The sequence below is a fragment of the Mixophyes fleayi genome, chromosome 8, assembly GCF_038048845.1.
Source record: "Mixophyes fleayi isolate aMixFle1 chromosome 8, aMixFle1.hap1, whole genome shotgun sequence".
NCBI lineage: Eukaryota > Metazoa > Chordata > Amphibia > Anura > Limnodynastidae > Mixophyes > Mixophyes fleayi.
The window spans coordinates 58,583,726-58,601,178 of NC_134409.1; the positions used below are offsets into that span (position 1 = coordinate 58,583,726).

The 17,453-nt window shown below is 38.9% G+C and overlaps 1 protein-coding gene and 1 long non-coding RNA gene across 4 annotated transcripts in view; both read left to right on the forward strand.

The window, feature by feature from the left end:
• The window catches only part of LOC142099309 (uncharacterized), a 151,603-nt gene that overhangs the window by 28,204 nt on the left and 105,946 nt on the right, over window positions 1-17,453 (forward strand). The window lies entirely within an intron of this gene.
• LOC142099300 (coagulation factor XIII B chain-like) overlaps window positions 1-17,453 on the forward strand; it is a 41,829-nt gene that overhangs the window by 7,562 nt on the left and 16,814 nt on the right. For 2 of the 3 annotated variants that reach the window (XM_075182623.1, XM_075182622.1), the window contains exons 4-6: window positions 203-388; window positions 4,023-4,205; window positions 7,177-7,359. In XM_075182623.1, the coding sequence (XP_075038724.1) occupies window positions 203-388; window positions 4,023-4,205; window positions 7,177-7,359 (552 nt within the window). The remainder of the gene's footprint in view (window positions 1-202; window positions 389-4,022; window positions 4,206-7,176; window positions 7,360-17,453) is intronic. The other variant, XM_075182625.1, reaches the window with a different exon arrangement.

Sequence of the window (17,453 nt, forward strand, 5' to 3'; positions counted from 1 at the left end):
GGACCAGCAACACAAAAGGTAAACAAACTAGTAAACTAAGGATTTCTTGAATGAATAATGTGATATATAAATATTTTTTATTGACTGTTTGCATCCGCATGTTTAAGTCATGGTGACTGCTCCATTTTAAGTTTTTTTTTATTATTTAGGGATATTTATTGTTATTCATATCATTCTAGCATTGCTCTTTTTTCTGTTGCAGACTTAGGTAAAAAATCAAAGTGCCCACCACCACCCCAGCTGCTCAATGTAGATTACATCAAACATATTGGTGACTACTTCAATGGGGACAAGATACAAATGAAATGCCGTGCTGGTTTCAAACGTTATGGCCCTGAATCTATATTTTGTAAAAATGGGCAATGGACATCTCCTCCTCAATGTGTCCGTGAGTATTCCCTTACAAACTACATATAGTATATTTTAAAGATTATATATTCACCCTTTATTGTAATGACTTTAGCTCAGTACCTCAAGAATATAGTCATCTACCTCATTCAGCATTTAACTATTCAACTTCACATGTTTCTCAGGTGGAATAAAATTGCCCCTATGATTATTATTCTACTCTATCTTCTCCTTCATTGGCTCCATTATGCATCAAAATTGGATGTCAATTGCAGACACAACTGTTAAAGTACACAGAGACACAGAGAGTTAAAAGAAGAGTTAAATGGAAGAGTAAAAAGGAGCATGAAACAGAGTTGTGAAAAAGTGAGAAAAGAGAGTGAGAAAAGAAAGTATTAAATAGAGAGAGGAAAAAAGAGTGAGTTAGTGCAACAAAAAGATAGGGAGAAAAAGAGATAAAAAAAAGTGAAAAACAGAGTGACAAAAAGAAAGTGATAAAAAGAAAGTTGGAAAAAACTGAAAAAATAAAAGTGAGAAAAAATGAGAGAGAAAAAGAGAGAAAAACACAGGAAAGGTGAGTAAAAGAAACTAAACAAAGAAAGTGATAAAAAGAGAGTAAGTCAGTGAGACAAAATATATAGAGAAATAAAGGTAGACAAAATGAGAGAGAGAGAAAAAGCATGAGATAAAGAGAGTAAGAAAAAAAGTGATAAAACAACTGTGAAAAAGAGAGAGAGGAAGAAAGTGAGACAAAAAAGCAGAGAAAAGGGATGAGAAAAAGTGAAAAAAATTAGGAAAAGAGTGATAGATACTGAGGGAGAATTTCAGAAACAAGCAAAATAAAGAAACATGCTAGAAAAAGACATTTCTCAAATTTGTAAAATTACCATTTCTTCCAAGGGTTTTTTATTGAGAAGGGAATTTTGCTTCAGCAGAAATGTGATTGGCAGATATTTATAGTTAGGAGTTCTGAAACAATTGGTCGATAGAGCAAATACTGTTTTTTTAAAAGAAATGTCACACAACTTGAAACTGGCAAAACTACAGCACATATATGATAATAGAGTGCTCAGGCTGGTCTTGCTGATCCAGTCCCTGAGCCTGAGAATGCAGTCTGGCTCAATCAGAGATCTCTAGGCCCCACCACCTTTTTGTCTATGTTCTCTGAACTGCCACATGGCGGGATTGTGTGACTGTCTGCAATGTCTCAGTGCGATGTTGCAGATTATGGAGTCACCTGGGAACTAATGGACCCCTGGCACATTTGTCCAGGTCAAATCCTGAAGTCCTATGAGTCCTTGCCACTGTTTTGCTTTATCAGAGGATGCTGGTGAACCTGGCATATGGTCAAATTTGGATAGGAAGTCATAGTAGGAGTCAGAAGGAGGCAATGTCTCAGTGCGATGTTGCAGATTATGGAGTCACCTGGGAACTAATGGACCCCTGGCACATTTGTCCAGGTCAATTTCTGAAGTCCTATGAGTCCTTGCCACTGTTTTGCTTTATCAGAGGATGCTGGTGAACCTGGCATATGGTCAAATTTGGATAGGAAGTCAAAGTAGGAGTCAGAAGGAGGCAATTGCTTGCTCTGCATGATCCAATGTGTGATGTCATATATTTACTGGAATTCATAGATTGTTACTTCTGTGGCAAAGTTTTGCCCAAAAGCAAGCAAAAGTTGGACACACACCCCACCACACACTGACAATGATGGTGGTCACTTAAAAGTCTCTACAAGCACCTTAGTAGCATTTGGTATGTACTTCCTGTTCCTGAATCTAAAGATTCTTTGTTCAATTTGGTCTTCTTTTCTGTGTATTTTATGCAATCTGGCATTAAGTGAAAGTCCTTTCCCAATCTAAATCATACTAGTAATTTACCAATTGCAATATTCTGTTCATTTTGAAATGTTTAGGCTATATAAACTATGTATCATAGACATATAGATGCTGTAGTACATTTCCACTTGCAAGTGTGATTGACCACAGATGCTCCTTTATAAGTTTGTGAAAGACAGTTACTTAAACGAACAGGATAAAGCAATTCACTGATCAATACCGTGTGTCAGCCAGCTACTAGCCAGTGGGCCCAAAAATTAATCAACAGTACTATTAATAGATATTAAATCTGGAATACCAATATCACAGAGCCCATTTATAGACTATGAATTCTGCAAAAGGTGCATTTTACAAATACAAATCAAAATGGCCATTTCACAGAATGCCACAGAAAAAATGGAACTCAAGACTGTATGGGCAGAACTTTGCACTTTTGCAAAAATAGCCGGTCCCATGACAAAATGTTTTAAGTACTAAAGCAACTTTTCATTAATTTTCTTCTGGTATCTCCATCCTGACAAGGCAATAACAGAGCAAGTATTGTGGAAGTAAATGTACCGCTGTGATGCTGAGGCATGTAGAATACTTTGCCAACTTTCTTATAGCTATCTCCAGCTGTAACCCTTGTATAGGGCAAAGATAAAGAAAGAACCTATTGCTGGCAAAAACACCTGTTTTCTCTGACAATAGGGCTTTTCACCCTTTGATATATATTTCCATTAACACTATTACACATATGTATTAGGGAAGTGTGGCCATCAGCCTAAACGTAGTTAAAATCACGTGGGTGAGTGATTAGGTGTTTAGCCTATGGGCTTTTTATATTTGTAACCAATGAAGGCAGAGGAGGGGAGTGGTTTAACTTTATATAGGTGAATGTTCTCCTCCATTTTCCCCTCTCTGCTTCCGGATTCCCTCCCTCCCACCCGGCAGTTTTTTGGGGTGTTTTATTATGGTTGGGGTGGGAGAGCAGTGCAGTCGGTAAGTTTGCATATGGTGCTTGGGTTATCTCGTCATAGGTCACTACTCCCCCTTTTGGATTGTGTTGTCATCACGTATGTTGGGTCCAGTGAATCGGACTCTGGGCCAGTTTGTTGAATATGTTACTGGCGGTTTTAAGGGGGGTGTAGTCTTGCCGTTGGACAGATATTTCGCACCGGCCAATAGATAAGGTATTGTCCTGGGTTGGTGGTACAATGGTCTGACCTTTCCACCGTTATTGGTTTTGTGTTTGCTTACTGCCCTGCTCTCGTCCGCCTTTTTTCAGCCCCTTTTAGTTTAATCATTTAATAAATACATTTCATTCCAACGTTATTTTGATGTCCGTGTCTTTATTGGTTTATGCAGGTTTATGGTAAACACTAATGACTTCCACACTGTGCATTTTAAGCAAATCTTAATAATAATATACACAGACATAAAACAGGGTTGTTCCTAAGAGGCATAAACATAGGATATCACTGTTAAGCAGGGACGGTACTCTGCAATGCCGGGCCCTATAGTAAAGCTTGAGTAAGGGCACAATGATGCAGCTGTTACCTCCCGGGAGAGCTGAAAGGGGGCCTCTGCCTCTCACTCTATACTCCAGTGCTGTATAATTTGGAAAACTTGTAATGCGCTGTGTAGACAATGGCAATGGTATAAATAAACTTCTACATTTATACATAAGTACATGACGAGGTGGTTTAAAAGAACTGCAAAATAACCATTGTGCTGCAAAAGACTGAACAATAATGATCCGCATGCTCATACTGAAAGCAGTTTAATTCACAAACTGTTATTTTTGAAATAACATTCCAAGGGTTTTTTTTTATTTTTTTATTTGGTCCATTCAAGGTATACAGAAATGTGATGAACCTCCTGCTATACCATTCGCAACACTGGATCCAACTACCAAAAAGCCTGAATATTACAGTGGAAACATTGTCACGTACAAGTGCAATAATGGTTTTCAAATGAATGGGACACATGAGAGATTATGTATCAAAGGCACATGGTCTTTGCCTCCAATATGTATAGGTGAGTACCGTATACATGATTTACAAACAGATTTTATTTTTTTATTTTTATAAATGCTTTGTAAGACTACTGAAGAAAATTTTTTTTCTATGCATATGCTCATTTACTAATAGGATTGGCATCTGCTATGGTGATTGTTTTTTGACATTCAATGAGGCATCACTAAAAGATTTCACTAGAATGGTGCACCGGCAAGTGCAGGGAGGATTACAACTGCCTGGCATAACCCCTCTAGACCAAACATACTGATTACTCCACTGCAGACAGTGAAGGATATATGCATGTAAAAGTCAATGGTGGAGCTGCAAAACACTGGTCACCACACAACAAAATTATGTATAGTACAGGAACAGCATCTGAAAAATTCAAGAGGTGTTTTTAGGCTTCTAGCTATATGCTGTAAAAATGTACTATCTGCAAAGCAGGGGTGATGTTGGAAATACTTAGCAATAGTTTTAAAGGGCCCTTAATCCAGATTTATCATTTTGCCCCCAATTGGTCTAGCGTATCTTAAAAGCACAGTACAGTGAATACAAATGGTACACATATGATCCACATTATCTATAACATACTATTTATTAACATCAATGCAGTTAAATACGTGTAGTACATACAGTATATTTATCATATGAGTTTCTGGAAAAGAGGAAGAGTACACCAATAAAATGTTATTCAAACCTACAGACACTGCATTCTCCTATGTGTCTCTATGTATTAGAGTTTCAGGATTTCATGGAGCTTGTACAGATTGTTACGCCTATAATTACACAATTGCTGACATTGGTAAATGAGGCAATTTTTTATCTTAAAATGTATAAATGCATCTTCTTTACAACACTTGACAAGCACAAGTAAAACTCAATGGTCAGATCATCACAAATACCTGCATGAGTTTCATGGCTCTAGGAGAAAGCCCAAATGGCTTGGGAGGTACTCATCACTCACAATGTAATATATTCTTTAGGTGTAATAGCTTGGACAATTTTGAATATAATTGGGACTGGGCCAGGGGTTATCTCAATTAACAAACAATAATTTGCTTAGTCAGTCTGGAACCTAAACATGTCAATGTTTAGGTTTTTTTTAAGCAGTAAACCTGCTATACATTATATACCTTAAAGATAACGATCGGTCATATATTAATAGGAAAGTAAATACTAAATAAGTTAATTTACTATAAATGTTCATTAAAATTTGTGGGCATTGGATGTTTAGCAAACAGACCTTAGATTTTATATATGAATGAAGTTATAGCAGTGGGAGATGCCATACTGATTCTCTGACAAAGGCAAAATTAAATATTACCCAAAGGCTCCAATGAAACCAATGGCTTGGAGGTTAAATTATCATGGAAATTGTCACATATTTGGTTGATTTGTCAAGAAATAATATTTGAACAATTAATCTCTCGCTTTATCATGCAAAGATAGTTGATAAAAATCAGTATAGTAATATATTGTCCATTATTTCTGTAAAATGGCTGTTCTGGCTAATCTGAACAGAATAATTAGTCACCTCTCCTACTTATCATATGGCGAGCTGTTTAGTGTGAAAATATTAAGGACTCTGGATCTTCGCTGAGACAGCACATGGAGCGCACCCATTGCCATCTCTGCAAACTGGTTCTTCTTTAAAATGAAACTGCGCCTACATTTCCTGTGTTGAGCATATTCAGGAAAATGTGCATCGTGGAAGCAATAAAAACATAACATCAAGTACAACTGCTACTTTATAGTCCTCCTTCATTAACTTTAAATGTTCAGTTTTCTCCTAAAATATTTCGGTTTATCCTAATTATGTTTTGCTAAATTAATCAATGAAGTTTCATTGAAGTTGCCATTATTACATATATCTCTTTTGTGTATTTGATGGCTTTCAGCGTATTTCTTAAAATGCTCATATATATTCAATTTACAGCAAAAGTGTATAAGTGTAAAATGTGTTCTAAGTATAAAGAGATGAAGATGGGTGTGGTTGGATCACTTATAAATAATTTATTGTATATATTTATTTCAATTAGGGATGTAGTGCACCACTGTATATCATTGCAAATGTACTGGTTTTTTTTTATATTGTCTTGTATTACTGAAAAGGAAATGTATTGATCTCTGAGACAGTAACCATGGTAGAGGAAATGTGTCTTGTAAGAAAAGAAGAAAGGAAATCCTAAATTAAATTAATTAATTATTTTAATCTCTGACTGACCAACATGTCTGTTGAGCCTGAAAGCACAGGAGGGGTTAATTAGATTGCTATCTCTCTAAGACAGGATGCAAGTAATATAGGAAACTTAACACCAAGTTTTAGGAATTTACAGATTGACTTTTGTAAATTAAATTGCGTTAAATGCAAGATTACAGGATATATTACATCCTGATGTTAATTATTAAAAATAGTATATCAGCCATTTTGGTGCCAGGGAGAATCAGGGATGCTAGATTACCGCCTGCCAGGCTGTTTCCAAAACTGTATAAAAAAGCACTGGTTGACCATGTAAGATATCATTTTACCATCTGTAACTTTTGGAGATCGCTAGTACCACGAACTGACGTGTAACTGTCCTTGTCTACAAAAGGAAGAATGGGGAAAGGAGAAAATGCTCTGCACCAAGCTACGACCTACCTCACTATTAATATTATTAGAAGTGAGGGGGTGCTTCATTCAACATGTAATAATTACAGAGCGAAAAGGAAACAAGAATTGAAGTTAGAAGCACTCCAGGTCTCAAAAGTTTTCCACAAAATATAAAAACTAAATTTTATTGTATAATAATAAAATATAAAAGTTTGAACCAGAAAGGGATAGGTGAATATATAAAAATAAAGTGTGAACAAAAGTAATAGAAAAGTCATTAAAATATAAGTGGACCCTGTGGTAGGGCTGATAATAATTCTTATTTCAGAATTAGCTGAAATAGCCATCCCCTAAAACTCACTCATGGATTACAGTTTTCTTCTTTGAAATATTTTAGAACAAGGACAGAGTTGCTCTGCACCACCTTTAGTCACTTATGGAGAAGTGAAATCCTTAATACAAAAACAATACACCTCTGGCTCCACAGTTGAATATCAATGTCAGCATTATTATATAGCCCAGGGAAGTCTGAATATCACCTGCAAAAATGGACACTGGTCAGATCCACCTGTTTGCCTGGGTGAGTGTTGAAATAATTTTTTTGCTACTTATCTATTATACTGTTAATAGAATTAATCTCCTAATTTCATTCAGAGGAAAAAAAAAGAAAAAAAAGCTACATAAATACATAACAACTAAACATTTTTTTAAACATTCTACTGAATGGTCTTTAATTTCTTTTCCCTGAAACAATTAAAAATTATTAAGGCTTGTTCCAACCACCTTGATTTACATGTCTGTTTTTTGTGACATAAAAATAAGCATTGGTTTATAAAGGTAGTTTCTGAAAGTACAAAATATGCGGGTATGCAAAGGGTTTTATTGTGTGCAAATTTGGTTGTTTGTGAACCTCACACACACATATATGCACACCGTTCTTTTATGCTTTGGGAACTACTGCCGTAAAATTAATTTGCTCCTACTTTTCATCATAATGACCATTTATTTATATAGTGCGACCAATTCCACAGCGCTGTACAGAGAATATTTGTCATTCACATCAGTCCTTGCTCCAATGGAGCTTGCAGTCTGATTCCCTAACACACACACACACACACACACACACACACACAGACAGACACAGACTAGTGTTAATTTTGTCAGTAGTCAATTAATCTACCAGTATGTTTTTTCGAGTGTGAGAGGAAACCTTAGCATCGGAGGAAACCCACTGAGTCACTGTGCTACTTTTGTGTAATTGTGGGTCCGACTATAATTGTGCATCTTGTAAAGAGGGAAAATCCCTCTTCCCGTTCCATCCTACTATCACTAGAAGCACTTCCTTCATTATTTTCCACATTTCCATTTTCTTCTAAAATACTGCTTAGTGTGACCTCGTCTATGTCTCAAATTAATCAGGAGAGGGAGGGAATATCGCATGTTTCACTTTGGTGTGGTTTGAATGTTACTTTTACATTAGTGTAGAAGATAATAATGTATAGGGCAACATCTGTTTTTCACAATGTATTAGGATATGGAAAAAAATCCCTTTTCTGGGAGAAAAACTATTCACAGTAAGCAGGGAACGCCTAACCGCGCACTGACTACCCTTCAAACACACTTAAATAGTCTCATCACACTAAACTAATATTAATTTTTGCATGTGGTACATTATTAAGATGCCTAGATTTATATCAACAAGGAATGCCACAATACTCTGCAGATGGCTTTTTTATGTGGAAAATAAATGAGCATTGCATAAAATTGCAGGAAAAAAAAGCTGTAAATGGCACTAACGTTACAATGCATTTTTATTGTATTACATTTTTTTATCTGTGACTTTCTGACATTTTGATCCAATAACATTTTATCATGGAAAGAATAGGAAAACACTACAAAATTATCTTTTTCACATACAGACACAATTATGATTTTTTCGTTTAAAATTAGCAAACCAATTGGTGTTTTAGTTTTGGTTGTGTTTCCAAAGCCATCTTTGTGCTTTGGTGTTGCGTTTGGTTTAAGGAAAACCAGGAGAGTGTTTAATTTTTGTTTTTGTTTTAGGGTTTCATCCAAAATGTTAGGAACCCCTCCAGCCGGCACAACACAACCCGGAGTCTACTCTGCCAGTCAGGCGTTCACTGGAGCCCCTGATGGTGGGGACAGGCTGGGCTGCAGACTGACAGTGGGTCGTGAAGTGTGTACCGGCTGGGGAGAACCCATGCAAGCGGAGTGAAGTCCAAGCAGAGGTCAAGGGCTAGCAGCAGGTAGCAATTCCAATTAACAAGCCAAGGTCAAGGGTCACAAGCAGACAGGAAGATCGGTAAATAGGCCAGAGGTCAGGGTCACGAGATACACAAGCAAAGTCCAAATCCAGGCAAAGGGTCATACACGGGTAATCAGCAGAAAGTCCAACAGGCAGGAACAAGGCACAGAGCAGGTCAGCAGACTGGCAACAGAAGCTATAACCGGCAGGGAGGCTAAGCCCTCCCTGCCTCTTATACCCAGAAACATACACAGCGGCAGTATACTTAAACCAAATTAGCCACAGGTTGGACTAATTAGCTGGAGGGCACTGTGCGCGCGCGCACCCGGCCTCTTACATTGCAGGGACACGGTGCTGAACAAGCGGCGTCCGGTCTTAGTCGGAAATGACGTCTCGGTCGTCAACGTGACGGCCGGGACGCCAGAGGGCGCTGGAAGCGAGCCACGGTGGCTGTGAGTACCGCCGTGGCTCGCGACACAAAAATGTAAGTATGGTGAATAATGGTAGAACCACTCATAAAATCACATGTCACATAATTGTACTGTTTTTGTTCCTACAATAGTATTTACTTTCCTTTGCAATCTATTAATGACCAAATCACAATTAGCAATGTTATGACTTTTAGCTATCTGGCTGACTGAAAATATAATTTATTCCCAACATTAAATGGATTTGTGTAACTGGCTTGCTCTCACCATTACATGCATTGACCTGGTATTTTTTTCTCTTTGCTCTAACCAAAATCTATAGGCTAAAGGCAGTGTTATGTCTTTTTGCTGCAAGGAGATAGCAGTGGACACATAGGAAACAGACTGGCAGAACAGCCCCAGATGGGTAGTTGGGTGACAGTGTAATAAAACAAACATTTTCTACTAGTAAAACACAATGGCATTGGACATAAAGGAGTATCAGAACAGTGACAGATAGGTGTTTAGTTTACTAAAAGATACTGGTAAGCAAAGCCCAGCATTTCTCAATGGTATAAAAATATGGCATTGTATGCAAATTAAACAGACAAAAAATCAGCCCCAGCTAGATAGTAGATGACACTTTAATGAAAGTCACAGGTTTGCAAAGTCCAGCATTTCTTCAAAATAGTACAAGAGGATAGAATTGAATGTAAATGCAACAGTTGAAAGAATAGCCACAGCTAGAAAGTTGGGTGACTGTTTGTTTACTATATTGTACAGGTGGGGCAAAGCCCAACATTAATTAATAGTACAAGGAGATGGCATTGTCCTGTGGCTCTCCCACCCACCTTTATGTTTATTGAACAGTACATTCGAATAGGTTAACAAACCAGGTACTTTAGCAATAGGGAATTTCACTTTTGTGGCTGAATTGCTTGTTTTTTAACACACCACTACAACACAAACAATTAGGGGATAGTGATTAGAAGTTAGTCTCTGAATTAGAGATGGGCGGGTCCGGTTCTCCGAGAACCGAACCCACCCGAACTTTGGGTATCCGAGTACCGAGCTGAGCAGCTCGGTACTCTCCCGCCAATTCCGAATCCAAATCGAGGCCGAACGTCATTGTGACGTCGTCGGATCTCGGGACTCGGTTCTCGCGATACTTCAACTTTATAAATACACGCCTCCACAGCAATCCATCGCCATTTGACAGAGGGAGAGAGCAGGGTGTAGTCATAGGCTAATTAGAGCAGGGACAGAGAAAGAATACAATATTGTTCTTGCAATTGCTCTAACCAAAATCGCTAGTGCAGAGAGGAGGATAGAGGTTTATTATTTTTTCTTCATATTTGGCACTCCCCAGCGCTTTTGGGTTGTCCCCCATAATTGTGCATTAATATTTCTGGCTGTCAAAAGTCATATCTGTCAGCAGTATCTACTCAATAAATGTTAGCACTCCTCAGTGTTTTTGGGGTGTCCTCTCTAATTGTGCATTAATATTTCTGGCTGTCAAAAGTCATATCTGTCAGCAGTATCTACTCAATAATTTTAAGCACTCCTCAGTGTTTTTGGGGTGTCCTCTCTAATTGTGCATTAATATTTCTGGCTGTCAAAAGTCATATCTGTCAGCAGTATCTACTCAATAATTTTAAGCACTCCTCAGTGTTTTTGGGGTGTCCTCTCTAATTGTGCATTAATATTTCTGGCTGTCAAAAGTCATATCTGTCAGCAGTATCTACTCAATAAATTTTAGCACTCCTCTGTGTTTTTGGGGTGTCCTCCCTAATTGTGCATTAATATTTCTGGCTGTCAAAAGTCATATCTGTCAGCAGTATCTACTCAATAATTTTAAGCACTCCTCAGTGTTTTTGGGGTGTCCTCTCTAATTGTGCATTAATATTTCTGGCTGTCAAAAGTCATATCTGTCAGCAGTATCTACTCAATAAATTTTAGCACTCCTCTGTGTTTTTGGGGTGTCCTCCCTAATTGTGCATTAATATTTCTGGCTGTCAAAAGTCATATCTGTCAGCAGTATCTACTCAATAAATGTTAGCACTCCTCAGTGTTTTTGGGGTGTCCTCTCTAATTGTGCATTAATATTTCTGGCTGTCAAAAGTCATATCTGTCAGCAGTATCTACTCAATAATTTTAAGCACTCCTCAGTGTTTTTGGGGTGTCCTCTCTAATTGTGCATTAATATTTCTGGCTGTCAAAAGTCATATCTGTCAGCAGTATCTACTCAATAATTTTAAGCACTCCTCAGTGTTTTTGGGGTGTCCTCTCTAATTGTGCATTAATATTTCTGGCTGTCAAAAGTCATATCTGTCAGCAGTATCTACTCAATAAATTTTAGCACTCCTCTGTGTTTTTGGGGTGTCCTCCCTAATTGTGCATTAATATTTCTGGCTGTCAAAAGTCATATCTGTCAGCAGTATCTACTCAATAAATGTTAGCACTCCTCAGTGTTTTTGGGGTGTCCTCTCTAATTGTGCATTAATATTTCTGGCTGTCAAAAGTCATATCTGTCAGCAGTATCTACTCAATAATTTTAAGCACTCCTCAGTGTTTTTGGGGTGTCCTCTCTAATTGTGCATTAATATTTCTGGCTGTCAAAAGTCATATCTGTCAGCAGTATCTACTCAATAATTTTAAGCACTCCTCAGTGTTTTTGGGGTGTCCTCTCTAATTGTGCATTAATATTTCTGGCTGTCAAAAGTCATATCTGTCAGCAGTATCTACTCAATAAATTTTAGCACTCCTCTGTGTTTTTGGGGTGTCCTCCCTAATTGTGCATTAATATTTCTGGCTGTCAAAAGTCATATCTGTCAGCAGTATCTACGCAATGGATTCAAAGCAGTCCACATATGATCTAAATGAGCAACCAGGTTCTGTCACCAGTCCTGATGTTAGTGTTCCCAGTACGTCATCTGGCCAAGGCGATGTCAAACAACAGAGTGTTTTCAAATTAGTGCAAAAAACAAAAACCAAAAAAAAATTTACTGTATTGAAGCGAAAACGAAGTGTAACTGAGCAAAAGTTAAGTGACGATAAAAAAAAAATTGCAAGCATGCCATTCTACACACGCAGTGGCAAAGAGAGAATGAGGCCTTCACCTTTGGCTATTAGTGGCAGATCCCAAAAAGTTACCCAGCCTACAATTGGTGCACAACTACTGTTACGCGTCAAAGCTGAGCTGCAAGATACCAGTGAGGCATTACAGGAGAATATTTGCTCTGATTCACAAATGACAACAATCCCTGTGGAGAGTCCATCCAACAGTGGGATGTCTAATCGTGAGCATTCTGCTGATGTGTGCCTTAATAGCCCGAGTGTAGCCGGTGATACCCAAATTGAGGATGCCACTTTGGAATTAGAAGAGGATGAGGGGGAGATTTGTGTAGGCGACGAGGGCGCTAATGAGGATGTTGATGAGGATGAGGTTGTTTGTGTAAGTCCTGCACCAGTGGCAGCAGTTCTGGCACGTGACAAGAAAAAGGCCATTGTCATGCCTGGGCATAAAACAAAAAAATCCACTTCTTATGTGTGGAATTATTTCTACCCAAATCCAGACAACAATTGTATAGCCATTTGTAGTGTATGTGAAGCCACAGTCAGTCGAGGGAGGGACCTTAACCATCTTGGAACCTCGTCTATGTTACGCCATTTAACGAGAGTTCATGGCAAAGTGTTGGGAAAAGCTGAAAGTTCTTCCCAAAAGAATACAAGCACTCCCTCATCAGCTAAGACCCTCCGCTCACCGACATACCGACGGCCACAAAATACACCCACCACACCATCCTCATCAATATCCTCAGTAGCGCTCGGAGTTAGCCCGGCATCCCACTTAAGGCTGGATGACTCCGGCACTATTATTGATTCCTCTGAAGAAAGCGTTAGTCCTGCTGCTGCTGTTGCTGCTGCTGGGGGTGAATCGTCATCCCAGAGGCAGGTGAATAAAATGAGCAGTCCTACATTTCAGCAATTAACTGTGAAACAATCCTTTGCGAGGGGAAGCAAATATGACAGCAGTCACCCAGTCGCCAAGCGAATCACAGACGCCATGGCTGCAATGTTAGTGTTAGATCTGCGTCCAATCTCCACCATAAACGCAGCTGGTTTTTCACAGTTAATTGAGGTTTTGTGTCCGCGTTACAGAATTCCATCGCGACACCATTTCTCCCGTAAAGCTATTCCACAACTATACCAAAAAGTGTGTAAAAATGTAGAGATTGCGCTGAAAAATGCCATTCTGCCCACTGTTCACTTAACCACAGATATGTGGACAAGTGGAAGTGGCCAAACCAAAGACTATATGACTGTGACAGCCCACTGGGTTGGTCATTCACCTTCACCAGCAGGAACAGCAGCAGCATGTACACCACTACGTAACATTTGTCACAGGCAGGCCACTCTTTGTATCACCGGCTTCACTAACAGGCATACGGCTGACAATTTGTTACGCAAACTGAGAGATGTGATTGATGCATGGCTTATACCACTCGGACTCTCCCCAGGGTATGTCATTTCAGATAACGCCAACAATATAGTGCGAGCATTACAGCTGGGTGATTTCCAACATATTCCCTGTTTTGCTCACACCATCAACTTGGTGGTGCAGAGCTTCCTACGAAACAACCGTGAGGTGCAGGAGATGCTTTCGGTGGCCCGTAAAATTTCAGGCCATTTCAGGCATTCAGCCACAGCATGTAGGAGATTACAGCAGCTCCAAGAGCAGTTTAACTTGCCCTGCCACCAACTTAAGCAAGAGGTGGTAACTCGGTGGAATTCCACCCTGTACATGCTTCAGAGGATGGAGGAACAGCGCAAAGCCATCCAAGCATATTGCACAAGTCATGACATTGGGAAAGGAGGGGGGATGTATTTCACTCTTGCACAGTGGGGAATCCTTTCAGTGCTGTGCAAGGTGCTGAAACCATTTGAAGTTGTGACATGTGAGGTCAGTGCAGACTCTGCTAGTTTGAGCCAAGTCATTCCTTTAATTAGACTATTGGAAAAGCAGCTTGAGAAAATGAAGGAGGAGCTGAAAGCAAGCAATTCAGCAAAGTATGTTGGCCTTGTCGATCAAGTACTTAATTCGCTTCACAATGATCCTCGAGTTATTAAGATCTTGAACTCGGATCAGTACGTTTTGGCCACTGTGCTTGATCCAAGGTTTAAAACCTACATTGAGTCTTTACTTGTAAATGAGCGAGATGTGAACTTTTGCAAGGAGCTATTGCTCAGCAAGTTGGCCGCTGAACTGGGCCTCGGCTTGACGACGTGTCCTCCTTCACTTTCTCAAGCTGTTGCTCGTAAAAAATTAAATTTCCAAAAAAGAAGCAGGGAAGACACAGGGGGCAGACGAGAACAATTTAACATCTGGGCTGGTTTGAAGGATTTTTCAAAACAAAGTGTCACTTTGCCCATAAGTCCATCCAATATGAGTATAAACATGCAAAGGATGGTGGAGGATTACTTTCAAGAGGTAGTTGATATGGAAATGTCAGACAGTCCCTTTCCTTACTGGGAAGAAAAGCAAGCTATTTGGAAACCCATGTACAAACTTGCTTTGCAATACCTAAGCTGCCCACCCTCCAGTGTGTACTCTGAACGAGTGTTCAGCACAGCAGGGAACTTAGTCAGTGATCGCCGTAGAAGGTTACTTCCCAAAAATGTGGAGAAAATGATGTTTATAAAAATGAACTACATCTTCCACGAGGAAGGCCTTCACCATCCAAGACATGCAAGCACTGACTGTTCTCTAATGGCGGATTCAAGCGGCGATGAATTGATAGTCTGTGATGATGACGATAACACTGATGAGGGTGAGGATGAAGCTGAAGATGATGCCGATAACATCTTTTTAAAACTTTCTATGTAAGTGTAGGGTGCAATCTACCCCCAAAGAGGAAAGGGACTTGTGGCATTTCCATATCACATACCATCTTGAAAGGCTGCTGTTAGGGCAATTTATCCTTAAGGGTAGGGTGTCATAGACAGAGTGACCCTAAACTGGCTTTGTCCATTTTTCATAATATTGTACAGTCTATAATGGCTGAATTTTTTAGTATTTTATACAAGTGGAGGGGGGCCTAGAGAGACAGAAACCAAACTGGCTTTCTCCATGTCAATTAATATTGTACAGTCTATAATGGCTGAATTTTTTAGTATTTTATACAAGTGGAGGGGGGCCTAGAGAGACAGAAACCAAACTGTCTTTCTCCATGTCAATTAATATTGTACAGTCTATAATGGCTGAATTTTTTAGTATTTTATACAAGTGGAGGGGGGCCTAGAGAGACAGAAACCAAACTGGCTTTCTCCATGTCAATTAATATTGTACAGTCTATAATGGCTGAATTTTTTAGTATTTTATACAAGTGGAGGGGGGCCTAGAGAGACAGAAACCAAACTGTCTTTCTCCATGTCAATTAATATTGTACAGTCTATAATGGCTGAATTTTTTAGTATTTTATACAAGTGGAGGGGGGCCTAGAGAGACAGAAACCAAACTGGCTTTCTCCATGTCAATTAATATTGTACAGTCTATAATGGCTGAATTTTTTAGTATTTTATACAAGTGGAGGGGGGCCTAGAGAGACAGAAACCAAACTGGCTTTCTCCATGTCAATTAATATTGTACAGTCTATAATGGCTGAATTTTTTAGTATTTTATACAAGTGGAGGGGGGCCTAGAGAGACAGAAACCAAACTGGCTTTCTCCATGTCAATTAATATTGTACAGTCTATAATGGCTGAATTTTTTAGTATTTTATACAAGTGGAGGGGGGCCTAGAGAGACAGAAACCAAACTGGCTTTCTCCATGTCAATTAATATTGTACAGTCTATAATGGCTGAATTTTTTGGTATTTTATACAAGTGGAGGGGGGCCTTGAGAGACAGAAACCAAACTGGCTTTTTCCATTTCTTTACATATTTAACTATAAGTGTAGGGTGTAATATACATTCAAAGACGATGGCTGCATTGCCAATATGCATAGATGGAGAGGAAGACAATCTGTTTTGTGTGTAGAATAGGCCTACCAACGAAGAATTAAACTGTTTTTTGGGATGATTTATTACCTCAACAATTAGATTACTTGTCTCTAAAACAGTTGGAGCACTAAATTGGGTTAATTTAGGCCCAAAAACATGGATTTTCCCAAAAAATAGCAAAACAAAACCAAACAAAACCAAAACCAAAACCAAAACACGCAATGGAGGTTTTGCAAAACCAAAACCAAAACCAAAACACGACGGTAATCCAGATCCAAAACCGAATCCAAAACCAAAACACGGGGGTCAGTGACCATCTCTACTCTGAATAGACATTTTACTGAATTAGCTCATCATACTCATCCTGATGACTGTCAGCGCTGATGTCAACAATATCATCACACAATATAACAGTGTCAGATGCTGAAATGTCAGACTTACAACTTGTTGACAGCCATATACTGTCCTCAGAATTATGTAAAGGCCCAAATATTTCTTCTGATTCCTGAAAGATGCATTTCGCTAAACAGTATCAGGACCAGTACTAGTAAAAAAAAAACTAATTCCAAGGTCTGAGTATTTTTTTAACACTTGGTATATGTGATCTTGGCTACTTTCTTTTTTTTATGAAATTCATCACAGTCATTATTATTATCATTATGTTTACCCTTAATGTTTAAAAGAACTGTTGATTTGTGATGGATCATCAAGTGCTTTTTGGAAGACTCTGTCTGAGACATCCTTATTACATAACCTTTAGTAGTAGTAGTCCTTCTGCCATTACTAGTGCTGAAATGCTCCTGCTCAATAGACCAGTGTTGGCTAGCCTGTGACACTCCAGCTGTTTTGAAACTACAAGTCCCAGCATGCTTTGCCAATATATAGCAGCTTATTGCTGGAAGAGAATGCTGGTACTTTTCACAACACCTGGAGTGTCACAGGTTAGCCAACACTGCAATAGACTGATACATGACAGAAAATATAGAGCTGTGTATTAA